Source organism: Nipponia nippon, unplaced genomic scaffold (assembly GCF_047370975.1).
Source record: "Nipponia nippon isolate SJK-2023a ecotype South Korea unplaced genomic scaffold, ASM4737097v1 scaffold_10, whole genome shotgun sequence".
Lineage (NCBI taxonomy): Eukaryota > Metazoa > Chordata > Aves > Pelecaniformes > Threskiornithidae > Nipponia > Nipponia nippon.
The window spans coordinates 27,329,665-27,344,124 of record NW_028262291.1 but is presented as its reverse complement, the minus strand read 5'-3'; the positions used below and the strand labels follow the sequence as shown (position 1 = coordinate 27,344,124).

The window sequence follows — 14,460 nt, the reverse complement described above, 5'->3', positions numbered from 1 at the left end:
TTTGTAATCTAAGCTCTTGCTTTTCAGTCTCTGCTTTTCAATAGACATTGTCCCACAGATGCTGGGATGATCCTCTCAGTCCACTGCATTCCTTAGGTTCTTTATAATATAGAACATCTCTGACTTTTATGTGTGGTATGTGCCTTATTTTTTAAATAATAATGTTGCTCAGAAAGCAAAAGTACAAACAATATAAACTTGTTTGCATTTTTTCCATTGTTTTGTTACTCTTCCACAAATAAATAAAATGTGCAACAGACAAATGTTAACCTTGGATAAATTGACTTTGGTTGTAGAGGAGTACCCTTCTTTGTTCTGATACCACAATAAAAATACACATCTTGTTATCATCAGTGTTTTTATTATGAAGACGTATTTTCACGTTTAGTACAACTAACATGCTGTGTCAGACACGCTTTCCCATCTCAACTGGCATGTTGGAGGCAGAGGAGTAGTATTACTTCAGTTCCTTTGTGTTGATTCTTCCAAAAGGCAATGCTTCCTGGATTAATTTTCCTGGATTAATTTAATCTTCCCACCTTCTCTTGTACCGTGATAATGAAAAAATACTTTCCAGCCAGAAACTACTAACAACTACTGCAGGTCTAGAAAAAACACCCACCCCAAATACTACTCAAACTAGTAGGTGAGAAGCCAGAAATGCTATTATGTCACTTGATTAGACAAAACTATCTGCAAAAATACATATATACCATTCATAGATTTTCAAAATCCTTCAATAATATTTGATGACAGTAAGTTTATTGCATTCATCACAAGCTTTTTGTTTTGAAATTTTTTATTTATGTGCAAATAATCTTCCTTGCTACATCTTTCACTGTTTCGTCTGATGTACAAAGTTATCTCTGTAGATTAGTATGACGTCTATGATTGGTTGCAGAAACATCTAATAACTGGAATTCTATGCTGGTGTCCTTTTAAAAGCTAGAAAACCAGTAGTGAGTAATTATCAAAGAAACTATTTTCTATATAAATCAGAACGGTTGGCTTTAGCCAGAGATTCCCAAATGGTGTGTTTCAGATGTTGTTCTGCAAAGATCTGCTCAAGAGCACAGAAGTGGATATTTCAAGCACTGACAGTAAAAGCAGTAGGAATGAAAGTTACTTTCTATTCTGCAGAGATCAATATAATGAAATGTGATTAAATATTACAAATATTTTTGTTAGTGTTTCATTACTCTGAGCTACTTGTTTCTCATGAAGAATGTCAGAAATTTGAGAAGAGAAAATGGAGAGAACTGTAGAAGTGGGGAATTTATGTTCGTTTCAGACATTAAGAATGGACTGGATTTGCACATAATTGTAATATTTGTTTTTTTCTGACATATCTTATGTATGTAATGGGGGAAAGTTCTATCTTGATTTCCCTGAATTTCTTCACATGGAGACAGGGGTAATGTAACTAAAACACATGTATGAAAAGAAGAAATATTGCCTAAAAATACGCTAAGCAAGCTGGACACCACGAGACACTGCTGCCTCCTAGTACACATATATTAAATGACGTTTAAGATGAGCAGGACTCCTAAATGTAACTGAAATTATCCTTCATGAATTTCTTCAATTTTCTTCTTTTCAGGTTCCATTCCAATGCTGAGGCAGAGAATGGGGAGAAGGATTTATTGTCAAATACATTACCTGATTGTTTAGTATAGCTATTTCATTTTTTTAAAGTCTAAAATGTACTTTACACTTCTAGAGGCATTGTAATTTTAACTCTGCTTGCTTTGTTAACGGAATGCACACAAATTATTGACACTAGTTAGCTCTAGAGGTAGTGCTTGTAGTGAGTTAAGAAAAAAAGTCAACTGAAAAAAGTCAAAAGTATTCTGTTATTCTTACAGATTTTTACACTGCAACGGTGTATTAAAGGTTGAGACCCATGAAATCCTGACTTTAAAATAAACCAAATAAATTACCTTGCAGGAAAGTGATCTTAGTATGATTATTGAAAAAAACAAGCAGAAATCAAAACAGGCACACATGCTCCCCGCCAACATTATAAACATTCTATAAAGTCTCTAACATGAATATCTAACGACTGTTTTATATGTAACCAAACAGCCATTGCTCCTTTATCGAGCTGAATTATTTTGAGTCATACCTTGATTTGCAGATGAATTGAGATTCAGAGTTTTATTGAGGTGCTGGAGAATGAAAAAAAAAAAATTAAGATATTATCAGACATTAAAGGATGCTAATTTTAAATTGAGACTTAGTGCTGAAGGTGAAATATGGAAGCTTTATTGTAGTTGCTTTTATCTGATGATTCCAAGGAGATTTAATGTTCCTAAAGCAAGCTTCAGAAGATGATAATATTAAGCTTTGAGCCATGTCTACATTGTACAGTACAGCACAGCACTGAACAGAAATACTTGAGCTAGCCATTGAACTGAAAGTAGCGTGTCTTAATAAGCTGCTGCATAGATTAGCTAGAGATTTCAGAGTTCTTAGCCCAAGCTCATCACAGTACTAATGCAGCTATATTGCTTGCTGCCAAATGAGGATATCGGTGCCCAGCACTGCAAGGTGCACTGTGTACGCATCCCTGACTTGGCACTGAGTAAAATATCGAACTCTGTGCTGTGTAGAAATACCTTCAGGCTTGCTATGCTGAAGATGGATCTCCATCAATGGCTGTTATACAGGTCACTTTCACAGCTTTTTCTGGTTTTGATGAGCATTTAAAGTGGTGCTATATAGGTTCATATTGACAAATAGATACATTAGTAGCAGCTTTACTAAAAATATTTAGTCAATATTTCTTACTGTGTTGTAAACATGTGACTTTTTTTTTTTCCTGGTCCTTTTGATAAACAAAATAAATTATCAATGTTTGAAAAATGTTTGTGATGTAGCATGTGCTACCTTTTACATATGTCTACCAGCTAATGACTTAATCTAAAACTTTCAATTGCAGAGTATGGCACAAAGGATATGGCACAAAGGATAATAAAATTATCCACAATGCAGTGTTTGTAGATAGTGTTAAATATCTTCTCTAGAAATATTAAGTCAGAAGTGTAATAATTGTCCACCTTCAGACCTGTATTACCTAGCAAGTAACTTAATTCTATCATAACAGTTTAGAATGAAAACCACAATCTTGCTGCTGCATGTAGTTAACAAACTTTGTATATACCACCAAAGAAGTCAGGGTTAGATAAAGGGGAACTAAGATTTTTTTTTTTTTTAATTAATTTTTTTTTTAGCTATTTGCCACTCTTTCTTCATTGCAGTATTAGTGTTAGCCATAAGATTCATCTGGTTACCTCTGACGTCCAGTCTGCACTCTATTTCAGCTTCACCACACTCATTCACAGCTTTACAGGTATAACAGCCACCGTCAAATGGAGTGGGTTTCCGGATCTCCAGGGTCAACACACCCTGTTTACTGAACATGCGGTATTTGGCATCCCCAGAGAGATCCATTTTGTTTTTGTACCAGAATATCTTTGGCTGAAGAATACAAAAGAATAATTTTAAAATAGAAGATAGAAAATGGAAGACTTACAGCTGATCTTACAGCTTTAATTTAGCCATCAAATGTTTGTGCATTATGAGGGCTATATATTACACAGCAGTGGTAATAATTTTTCAAGGAACCTCTCCTCATTCAGTACAAACTCATGAAACTAATAATTCAAATGTTTAGTATTTTCTTTAACTCTCGAACAGCATGTAGAGAACGTAGGTCTGTAAACTATTTTAATGCAATTTTACAAAACCCTACAAACCGGCTGCAAATTCATTCCTTCAGGAGTTATTTAATTGTGCTTATTAAAATATATTTGAATGCTTCAAGTATCTTACAGAAGGGGAATTAAACTGCACATATTATTAGAGCAGAAGTGTCATAAAGGTCCGCGGATGTTGGATGGCCAACTTGGGATGCCAAGGTTTGGGCTGGGAATGGATTTTCCAAACCATTTAGCATATCTTTAGCAACTTCAGGAATTTCAAAATAAAGTTCTTGTTGGCTTCAGCTGAGCAATAAAGTGGTTGGCTCTGTACCAATTCAAGCCATTGTGTTTTGTTTCCAGTGCCTGAAAATGTGCCTTTAATTTTTATAAATGAAATTTTGAAAATGAAAAATCTGATATAAAGCAAACTGCTTTTGTTTATTTCAAGCTCATTAGTACATATAGTGGAGAAATAGGCTTTAAAGAGTAGAAGACCAAGCTCTGCATTTGTCTGTTTTACTTTCAGAATTAACACCTTCTGTTTCTTCATCTATAAAAAAATAAAACTACTGTACTGTTTCATAGAGTGCATTCAAATCTCCTGAATCACTTGTGTCTTTGACCTGTGATACACAGTTCAGTTCATGCCAGTTGCCATGCTTAATTTTCTTTAAAGGTATCAGCTGTATTTTTTCCTGTCTCAAAATTTTTTTACTTCTTTTTCTATAGCCTCTTTATCTTTCTGGGTATATGTCTTTTATTTCAACACTGCTACCAGGGCATGAATATTGGCTCTGCTTGAAGTGGTAACATTTTCTTGCCATACAGATCATATCTGAGGTATACTTGATAGTATATAGTTATTCAGAACTGGAACGCTCTATCAACACAACCTGCTGTCTGTGAGAAACGTCCATTGCAGAGTTCTGCAGTAGGTACAGAAGCTTTTTGTTAAGGTTAACTTGGGCAATGCAAGTACAGAAATGTATCTGGAAAAGGTGCTTTAAGAGTATTAGGTGTACTGAAGGATGAGGACTCTTTGTACCCTTCAGGCTAATGTGGAAGGAAGAGCTAGCATGCTCACATTCAAAAGCCTGTGACTACTGTATTTAACAGCTGTAAAATATGAAGTTTCTCTTAGAATCTTCTTAAAACCATGGAAACTGAATGAAGTGGATACAGATGCACAAGCAGGTCAGTTAATCAAGAAGGAATATCATTACTAACACTTCATGATGAATAAAAGCTGAGGCAGCTACTGGAGGATGGATTTTGCCTATAGTAGTTGCTGGTAATTCATTCTATAATGTTCTTTTGCAGCTATTTGCATGGATATGCTTCCTTTTTATATTTCAGTTTTGTCTGGAGCTCCTTCTTCATCTAATGAACTGCAGCAAATGATTGCATTAAGACTATCTTTTTTTTTTTTTTTTTTTTGAGTTAATTTGAACTTCGAGCAATTATCTTACATGTTTTGCTGTGTAGCTATCAGATCCTTGTGCAGGCATGAGGAAGGGAGAGGAGCTGGAAATAAGCAGCCGGAAGGGGAAAGGGTACTGCATTTTTTGTGATTATACTAATTTAAATTTATGACAAGATTATGTCATAATATGGTAAATTCCTTCACTGCAGACAAAAAGCCTATTTCCCTTTTTTGAGAAACCTAAACTTAGCTCCTAGCTCATACAGTTTTTACTGCTTGTTCCTGACTAACAAAAAAGTACATCTTTTTGTATTCTTTGAAGAGACTTCAACAAATACATTTAGACTGAGAAAATATTCCTGTGAGATTAAAAAACAAAAAACAAAAAAAACCCAAAACACAAAACAACCCCAAAGCTTCACACATGACAGCAGGTCTTATTCTAGTTAATTTTGCAAAATAACTCAGACACTCAAAAAGTTATGTGGATGTATTGACATAACAGAAAAACTGGTGTTCTTATGTATCATTTAGGTTAATGGAACAGTATATTACCTTAGCTGCTGTTTTCTTAAAAGACGGAAGAGAACAAAATATACATTGTGAGAAGATACTTTTTTTGTTGCTGTTGTTTACCTTCTTCAGTGAGTACATTTTATGTATACATGGTACATTTTCAATGGCGTTGTGTTACCATAAGCAATGACTGTCCTTTCCCCTGTCTCCTTTAACGTATTGCTCCACTGGTTCTGTGCACAACCACACAAATGCTTGCACCATGCATTCTGGTTAAGCATCAGTTATGAGTGAGGTGGGAGATAATTGGGCGACCTTTACGTTTTCTTAATATAGTCATGTTAACACTCCAGTCACACTGAACTGGCATGAATTCTAAGGCAGCATCTTGGCTTGTTGCAACAGTATCAATGACAGTTGGTGTAATCTGTACCTTGGGGATTCCTCTTACAGCACAGCTGAGTGTGGTGTTGTATCCAGCAATCACAGAACGGTTTACTAAAGGGTGAGTGAATTTAGGAGGTTCGGAGAAGTCATGTTCTTTGTAACTAGGTGGCTTATAAGTGGTGCCTGCAATTCAAAGAAACAAAATAGTAAGAACTGTGTTTTCAGTTTTGTTGACTTGTGTACAATCTATTTGTCATTGAATTTGCCTGTATGATTTAGAGAAGCTTCAAAGCTATGGAATTTTTGACATAATAAATCTTTAAATTCACTTTACTCCATAACACATCTCATGTTTAATGGTTTAGTTAAAGTAAAAGGTCCTGGCAATCATGGGTTTTCAGCTTCTGTTAAAAATATGAAAGCTATATGTCTGCAGGGGAAGTCTTCACCGCAGACATCTTAAACTTTTAACCCCAGAATGTAAATATAACTCCCCCAGTTGTATTATTTTCTTAAAATAAAATAGTTTAGGAAGACTGTGTGATTAAATATTTTTGAACGGATGTCCATGTTAGTACAAGAGATCTGCCTAGATAAGGGCTCCTGATGCTAAAATACTTTATAAGTGCTAATTACTAAGTAATGAAAATATCTCCAGTGGTGCATCTAGTAATACTGTGTTTTCCATTTACAAATGTATTACTTCTGGTACTTAATGGCTTTTGTGATCTTTGTTTTGAAGAATATGTTACCTGTTTTTTGGATATAGGCAGGATTTTTGGTGGTTGCAGCAGTTTCACTCAATCCACACAAATTTTCACTGAAGATTCGAAAAAAATACTCATTTCCCATAATCAGGTCTGACACTACACAGTTTGTGCGACGATAGTGATCAAAAACAGTATACCATTCCTGTAACAAGACTATACTGTTTAGAAAGATGCTATGACAGATCAGACATGGTGCTAGTTTTGGTATGGAGAGATCCTTCTTGCTACAAGGAAAAGACAGGTAGACAGGTATTTAACACTAGCCTGCAAAATGAATATTATTTTGCTTCCCGTGAAGATTAGCTGATCTGTTTTCTTACTTTCATTTTCTGGCTGATGTGATAGATGTATGAATACTTGCATTTTGAGGAAAAAAAAAAAACCCTCTTTACATTTTAGCCCTACTCATATCTGGGGAACCTGATACAGGATATGTCCTCAGAACATGACTACTTGATGGGGACTTCCATGAGAAAGACGTTTTCCAGTTTGACTGGCATACATACCTCTCCCAGTATATGCCCTAGTATGCCCAGCATCTGAGTTCAAGTCTAACTCTTCCTCCCTCCCCTTCATTTTTTTCCCCTGCATGTATGAAAAATATAATTTCAAATAAAAAAATCTAATTCCACCTTCTGAGTAGAGCTATCTGTCCAGTCTCCACCAGAGATGGGACAGGCTAGGTCTCTCTTTTTACATTTTCTCCTGGGCATTTTATACAGTTCCATACTTATCCTTTTGGTTCTTCTTAGATTCTATTCTTCAGTGTTTAACTGCCTCTGATATACCATAGGACACCTTGGGCACACAACTGAGAGTCATGAATTCAGCTGTTTTCCTCAAGTCTCTGTGTTCCCAGAGCAGGTAGTAGTTTAAAATCCATACAAAGTCACTGACTCAGTGCCATTTCTTACCATTGTCTTTTTGTCAGCTTTCTGGACTGTGTAGCCCAAGATCTGTGCATTGCCATCATCTTGTGGAGGTGTCCACTCCAGGGCTGCATTAAATCCCCAAACATCTACAAGCTTTATATTCTGAGGAGGACCAGGCTTGTCTGCAGAGGAGACATGAAAAAAACCCCTCAGCTTTTGGTTCAAGATCTAAGAGCTTTGTAATTTCCTCTCATGCAGGGAAAAAGTAGAACTTGGTAGCAATCTATAATTGTTCCATAGCAATACTCTTCATTTATGTGAAGTTGAAACTGTAAACAGGAAAGTTGGGAAACTTTCAAATACCCTATTAATACTCTTCTGAGAGGCCTGAAACCTACTGAGAAATAGACAAGAATTAGTAACATAGGAACCACGCAAAATCTTCCTTAAAATGGAATAAGAAGTTTGTGTTGTTTGGATGGGTGTGATTAACTCTTTTACTACAGTTTTATTACTTGCTTTGTTACCTCCATGTAATTTCTCAGCCATTTAGGTACACTGAGAAGAATATAAACAACAAAGACAACTGGGTATATATTTCTCTCAGCTAAGGAAGGCTGGCCATTTCGGAATATACCTGACTCTCTTTCCTGTTGCCTCAGTGCTTGTTGGCTTGCCCACTAGTGACATTTATCTGTAATAACTAGAAAAGGAACAAACTCTCAAAGAGGTACAGAAGTCTATGTCCATTGTAAGATACCTGGAAATATACAGAAGAATATATTATAAAATGATAATAATTTTCTTTTTTTCCTTCTTTTAAGGATCATTCATATTTACACCGATGTTGTTTAGTCAAATGCTGTAATATTTAAATTAGATTTATTAAGTAATATTCCTGTCTGTTTTAACTTGAAGATGCTAGTTCCCCTTTTTGATATGTTAGATTGTTGCTCACAGTTACAGGGCCTGTTGGGGAGCTGATCGTTAAGGCTGGGTAGATGGTCTTGTGATTAAGTGAAGGATGGTTTGGGATTCTTCTAGATAGCTGAATGGAAACTGTCTCCCCTTTTTGTAGCTAAGCTGGAAAAATGAAGAAAACAGTAAGAATCTGATGGATGTAGGTTTGAGATGAGCAAAGCACAAAGGAATGTAATTATAGATTGCATGTAATTTAATTCCTTAAAGAAGGATATGCAAACTAGTAATAAACCAGCCTTTGACTGTTATTAGGGGACCTGTGACTTTCTATGTCAAAGCATAATGTGCTAATTCTCTTTCCACTGGCATACTTTGGAATCAAAGACTGCTTTATAATTAGCTTTAACCCTTTTTGTCCTCCTTCAAATTGCTAAACACTGGAGCCAACTAGAACACTGCATGAAGTTCAATAAGGAATATGGAATGCATTGCTCTTGTTCCAGTTATCGTCCTCTTCCTTCCTCTCTTACACTAACATTTCGGAGAAAAAGCTGCCAAAAAAGCTGTGTTTATCAACAGCTACCAACTTCAGGTAAAGCCTTCTTTCTTTTTCTTCCCTATTTCTGAAGTAGGGAATGGTAATGTGTTGTCAAATGAACAACATTGCTTATGAAGGTGTGGAAATATATTTGTTGTAATCTTGTATCACAACTTAAAAGAAAAAATCTAGATATATTTCTAGATGTGTATCTTCATTATACAGAAATCAATTAATCTATTCTGATTTGAAGAGAAGAATTTTTGGATACTATATATGAATACCTGTGTGCGTATGAAAACTGCAACAGTCTCAGTGGGCAAAGCTCTACAAGTCCTGAGTAAGTGTATTGTAATCTAACAGTAGACAGATGTTGTGATGTTTAGCAATTTGTTAATTATTTTCAAGTCTACCTATTGTTATAACCCTCCACAGTATCTGCCTAGTTTTACAAGTGTTTTTCCTGTGTGCTTACCTACAGATATCTACACAACAGTTGTTTTTTGTTTTAAAGGTATGCTTATGCAATGCTTTGTCAAAAACTGTGGAGATCTTGGTGATGGTAGCTGGCTTAAATACTATAGAAAGAAATGATAAAAGGGAGAAAAATACAGTCTTAGGTGCAATGAAAGGAAAAAGAATGCTCTTTGGGGAGGCCTCACAGGACAGAGAGATTTTGAAGCCTGTGCCTTATTGCTCCTAGTTACCTAAAAGCAATTATCTGGGATCCTCCCTTCAAAACTAAAAACAATGGGATGGCAGGTCATTCATTAATTCAGTAATCTATTGGAAGAGTTAGATTTCAGGAATGTGTGTGTGTGTGTATATATATATATATATGTATGTATGTATGTATGTATCTATATAAAAGACATGCTTAGGTATGTTTTTATGTACATAGGTATCATTTTTGGGGGAAAAAATTCCAGAGTAGCCTTAACCTGCTATGAGATTAATGTGATAACAACTCAATGCTATATTAAATAATCTCTTTTTAATTTTTAATGAATTATTACATCTACCCATGGTGGTATAGATGGAATAAAGAAAGAGTGTACTGAAAGTCTCAATACTTGTAAGGCTTTGGAAAGGACAATCTTGCAAAAGGTAGAGGTGGATAAATTGGCTAAATGGATTTTTATATTCTTGATCTTTGTGATTTGATGGGATAATGGAATCTGCAAGAATATCTATCAAAAATTCCTTTGTAGAATTGTAGAATGTTCCTTTCTCATTACTAATCAGTACATAGCTAGCTGGTAATTTGAACAGAGGATGGGAAAAGTTAATCCTAGCGATGCATCTGTAGCAAGTTATTTTCCTCTGTAGGACACTGTGTTAGAGTGGGAATTTATATTCTGGGAAAATACTCTGCTGTCCTCAGCACAAGCTCATCTGAGGATTTTTGCATATTACAGAATTTTATAGAAGAGATAAAGTACGAATTATCTTTCAAAAAGGAATGATAATTTAAATTTTCAAATAATGAATAATGAGAACAATAAATAATTCCAGTTTGAAAAAAAAATATATAGAGAGAGAGAGAGAACTGAGGTGTGTTTTGGTCAATAGAAGGCATAATGGAAGGCATCATTTATTGGTTCACGTAGAGGGAGAAAAAAGTTGAGGGAACTGTATTTTTCAGAGATTGGAGATATTTTCATTATCTAAGACCTTTTTATAAGTATTTGAAATATACTGTATTCCCATAGTAAAAGTCCATATTTTGTAGATCTCTAGGGTAAACCGCAGCAATTGTTTTGGCAATAAGGGCAGGTGATGGCAGTAATAGAAGTGTTTCTTCCTGTTTGAAACTGACAGGTCACTCATCATAGCAGCAGAGGTTTTGGTTACCTGCATTCTCGCCTTACTCTAAAAAAGATAAGGGCTGAAGCTACAAGCATTACTCCTTCATCAAGTAGATGTTTGCCAAGGGAAGTTAGCTGATGAACAGATACCTCAAAAGATCACTGATCGATTTATTATATCTCCGAGAGCTGGGTTGTCTTTTCAGCATGCCATTCTACAGCACCTAAAGCATTACTACTAGTATAGAAAGAGTGCCTGAATCACCCATATTTCTCTCCTGCCAAGAGAATATAAAATCTGGAGAGCAAAAAATGCTGTTGACAGAATTGAATAGAGGTAGTTCTGATGAAAGAGTGACAGAATGAAGAATCAGAGTAGATGCCTTGGTTGCAGAAGTATCTGCATATGTTACAAACCCTTTCTCTTCTTGGCCAGGAATGAAATGAAATTTATTTATTCCCTTTCAGTTGAGCAAGCTGCCCAAGAAGTAAAAAGCTTAATACCTGTCCTCCAACTCTGACGTGTATTAATCTGTGTGGGAAGATTAGTTGCTTTTTTCCAGCCATTCATTTTCTATATGAAATAACTCTCTGACAGTGGTACATGTATGGGTTTTTATGCCTTTCTACAGTACCAAACAATGGGTGGAAGATACATGGTACTATATTGTAAAAGCAATGTGCTAGAATCTAGAGTCACTAGCCAGTTTTAGAAAGGTATTTTGGCGTGTAGGGTGCACTACCCTTTATCTGAGTCCCTTGGGATTACTTTGTTTTAGCTGCCGTTTACTTATTTTGCTGTTGCAGAACTGCAGCCATCCTTTTGAGCAGAAGCAGCTGGTGGTATTAAGACATATTTGCTACAATTTGTTATGCCTTTCTTGTTTGCTGTTGGCACCACCGCATACCCATTCTGCCAACTTTATTTTATAAAACTTTAAGCAGACTACAATCAGCATTATATCTTTAATTCCAAAGCATTAGAAGTTATGTTTAAACACTCTTTTTGTGCCAAAATACATGTTCTAAAAATGTATTGATACATAGGAGGGAATTTGGGATGACAGCATGAAAGTGTGGGGAAAGAGAAATAAAAACAATTATCAAGAACGTTACATAGAGCTGTAATGAGAAGAAATAGGAGAGCTCTGGCTGAACATTAATGAAATCTGAGTAGGCAAGATCTCAGAATATATCTCACAATCGCAAGGGAAGTTACTGAAACTTTGTCAGTGCATTCCTTTGAAATGACGCTAGAAAAGAGACTAGAAGTTGTATAATAGAGAATAAGCCTCCACTAAGCCTCAAGCTAACCAGACACTCTTCACAGAGTAAGGCATTAAACGTGAATTTTCCAAATTCACAGGACTGTGTCTTGTTGTCATTTCTAATTCTCAGAACAGCAGACGTATACCAGTGCAATGATTTTATCTTCACTGTCCTTATCTGCTGAAGAAGCCCAATAAGAGCATATCCATTCCAGAATTCTTATTTCCCTCCTTGAGGACAATATGGCTATTCCCAAGAACACCAGAGCTCTCAAATTCTTTCTATCACTCTCAAAGTGGAAGAAAGAAGGGTGATAAAGATGATCAAAGATATGGAATGACATCTTTTTGAAAATAAACAAAGACTCTAAAACTTGAGAGAGTTAACTGAGGAGAGTGTGACTGAAGGCTATAAAATCATGAGTAGCATGGAAAAGGTGAAAAATGATTATTCGTGTTTTTTCGGATACAAAACTGTATGGACATCAAAGGAGTTTATCAGGAGAGAGACTCAAAACAAACCAAATAGGTAGTTGTGCAGGCACTTAAACTGAAATTCCTTACAAAAAGATATTTGGATTCTGAAACTTGACCTGGATTAAAAAAACAACTGGATAAAATCATGGAAGAAAAAAAATCCCTGAAGAGCTATGGGACACACAGGTAAATCCTCTCCCCCCAAAAGTCTCTAGGAAACACATCATTTCAAGCTGGGAAAATATACTAGGAAAATAAAGTAACAAGCTAGCCGTGCTCTGAGCTTTGTCCTAGTCATCTGCTCTCAGCCATTGTCAGAGAAGGGATTCTGAGGCAGTTGGACCTTTGGATTGCCTCAGTATGGGCATTATTTTGTTTTGTATGATATGCTTCATTTTGATGTTTTCGGGTTCTTACCTATGATTTGCATTGTTATTGCAACTTTATCAGTCATGTTTTCTATCTGAAGGGTGACTTCATATGTTCCTGAGTGATGAAGCTCTGCCTTTCTGATGAAAAGGATTGTGTCTGTATTGCTGTTTCGAATTCCCACATCTTTGGAGTCTAGAGTTTGACCATCTTTCATCCAAATTATTTTGGGTCTTGGTTTACCCTGAAGAGAAAAAAAGAATTTTTATTTTTATTCTTTTTTTAGGCTATAATAGATTTCTATTTTTCATTTTTCTGTTTTTTAGTGATCTATAAGTCTAGAAAGCCTAATTTAATACACTGAGTTGAGATAGTAAATTCTCTAAATACTTTCTAATTTCTGTTTTCTTGCAGACAAATATTTTCTCCCATCTCTGTGGCTGAGTGGCACCATACCCTGAGGATGACATTTAGTTACAGTTAGAGAAGAGACTGAATTTTCTTTTTTTTTTTTTTTTTTTTTTAACTTGTTCTCAATATATACTTGTGCTGGTCTGGTACTCTTTTGCAGGCATCTGTGAAGCTGACAGTTGATCTGGCTTGCTCTGATTATTATTAAGTACAGAAGTCTTTAATATCTGAGGAGTTTATTAGCTTTTTTCCCCCTTCTCCTCCCTTTCTTAAAACATTTCATTCCCCGTCACCAGGCATTTTTAAGATCTTTCAAAAAATTCTTATAGTCTTGAAGTCTTGGGATGTGAAACTTACTGTATAATTATTTCTGCATTGCAAAAATTGTTTTGGTGACTGTCAACCTAAGCAGTCAGTGTTGCTACACCCATGGAAGATGACATAACAATCAGTAAGATATCTGTGGGTTACATCACTGTCACTCGGCTGTTTCCAGGAAAACTGGTAGATAATATTTAGTTCTTCAAAAGTTATTTGAGTACTACTTCCACAGTACAGCTCCAAACCAAGAACCCCAAGACAACAGAAAAAGGCCATATCATATTTATTAATTGTATTTATAGTCAATCTAGCAGAAAATGACTCGGTACTTTTTTTTAAGTTTCTGCCAGATTAACATGGTGAAACAGTGCACCACAGGGCTAGATTGAATGCCAGGAGTAGCTCAGATGGGTGAGGAGGGAAAGCAAGATCATCCAAGGCAACAGATCTGTTTAGGCTGCCCTGGAACTGAAATCTAAGACACTGAAATTAGGACACATACTGCCCTCCGCCTCCAGTAAACAGCAGAGAAAGCACCTCTAGAAGGCTCCTCAATTCACTGGGTGTCTGGAATGTACTCTGAAAGACTGTATCTTTTTCCTTAGGCTACAGAGGGGGATTAGGATACTCTTGGTTTAGGTGCCTAAAGATAGGCAGAATAAAAATAAATCTTTG

The 14,460-nt window shown here is 35.7% G+C and overlaps 1 protein-coding gene across 1 annotated transcript in view; it reads right to left on the bottom strand.

Annotated features, from left to right (window-relative positions):
• Window positions 1-341: 341 nt before the first annotated feature.
• The window catches only part of MYBPC3 (myosin binding protein C3), a 65,707-nt gene continuing 51,588 nt past the window's right edge, over window positions 342-14,460 (bottom strand). Inside the window, exons 29-35 of the mRNA XM_087746077.1 lie at window positions 13,102-13,297; window positions 7,715-7,854; window positions 6,783-6,942; window positions 6,077-6,213; window positions 3,294-3,480; window positions 2,126-2,168; window positions 342-1,614 (exon numbers count right to left, since the gene is read on the bottom strand). Of these exons, the coding sequence (XP_087602203.1) occupies window positions 2,158-2,168; window positions 3,294-3,480; window positions 6,077-6,213; window positions 6,783-6,942; window positions 7,715-7,854; window positions 13,102-13,297 (831 nt within the window). The 3' untranslated portion in view covers window positions 342-1,614; window positions 2,126-2,157. The remainder of the gene's footprint in view (window positions 1,615-2,125; window positions 2,169-3,293; window positions 3,481-6,076; window positions 6,214-6,782; window positions 6,943-7,714; window positions 7,855-13,101; window positions 13,298-14,460) is intronic.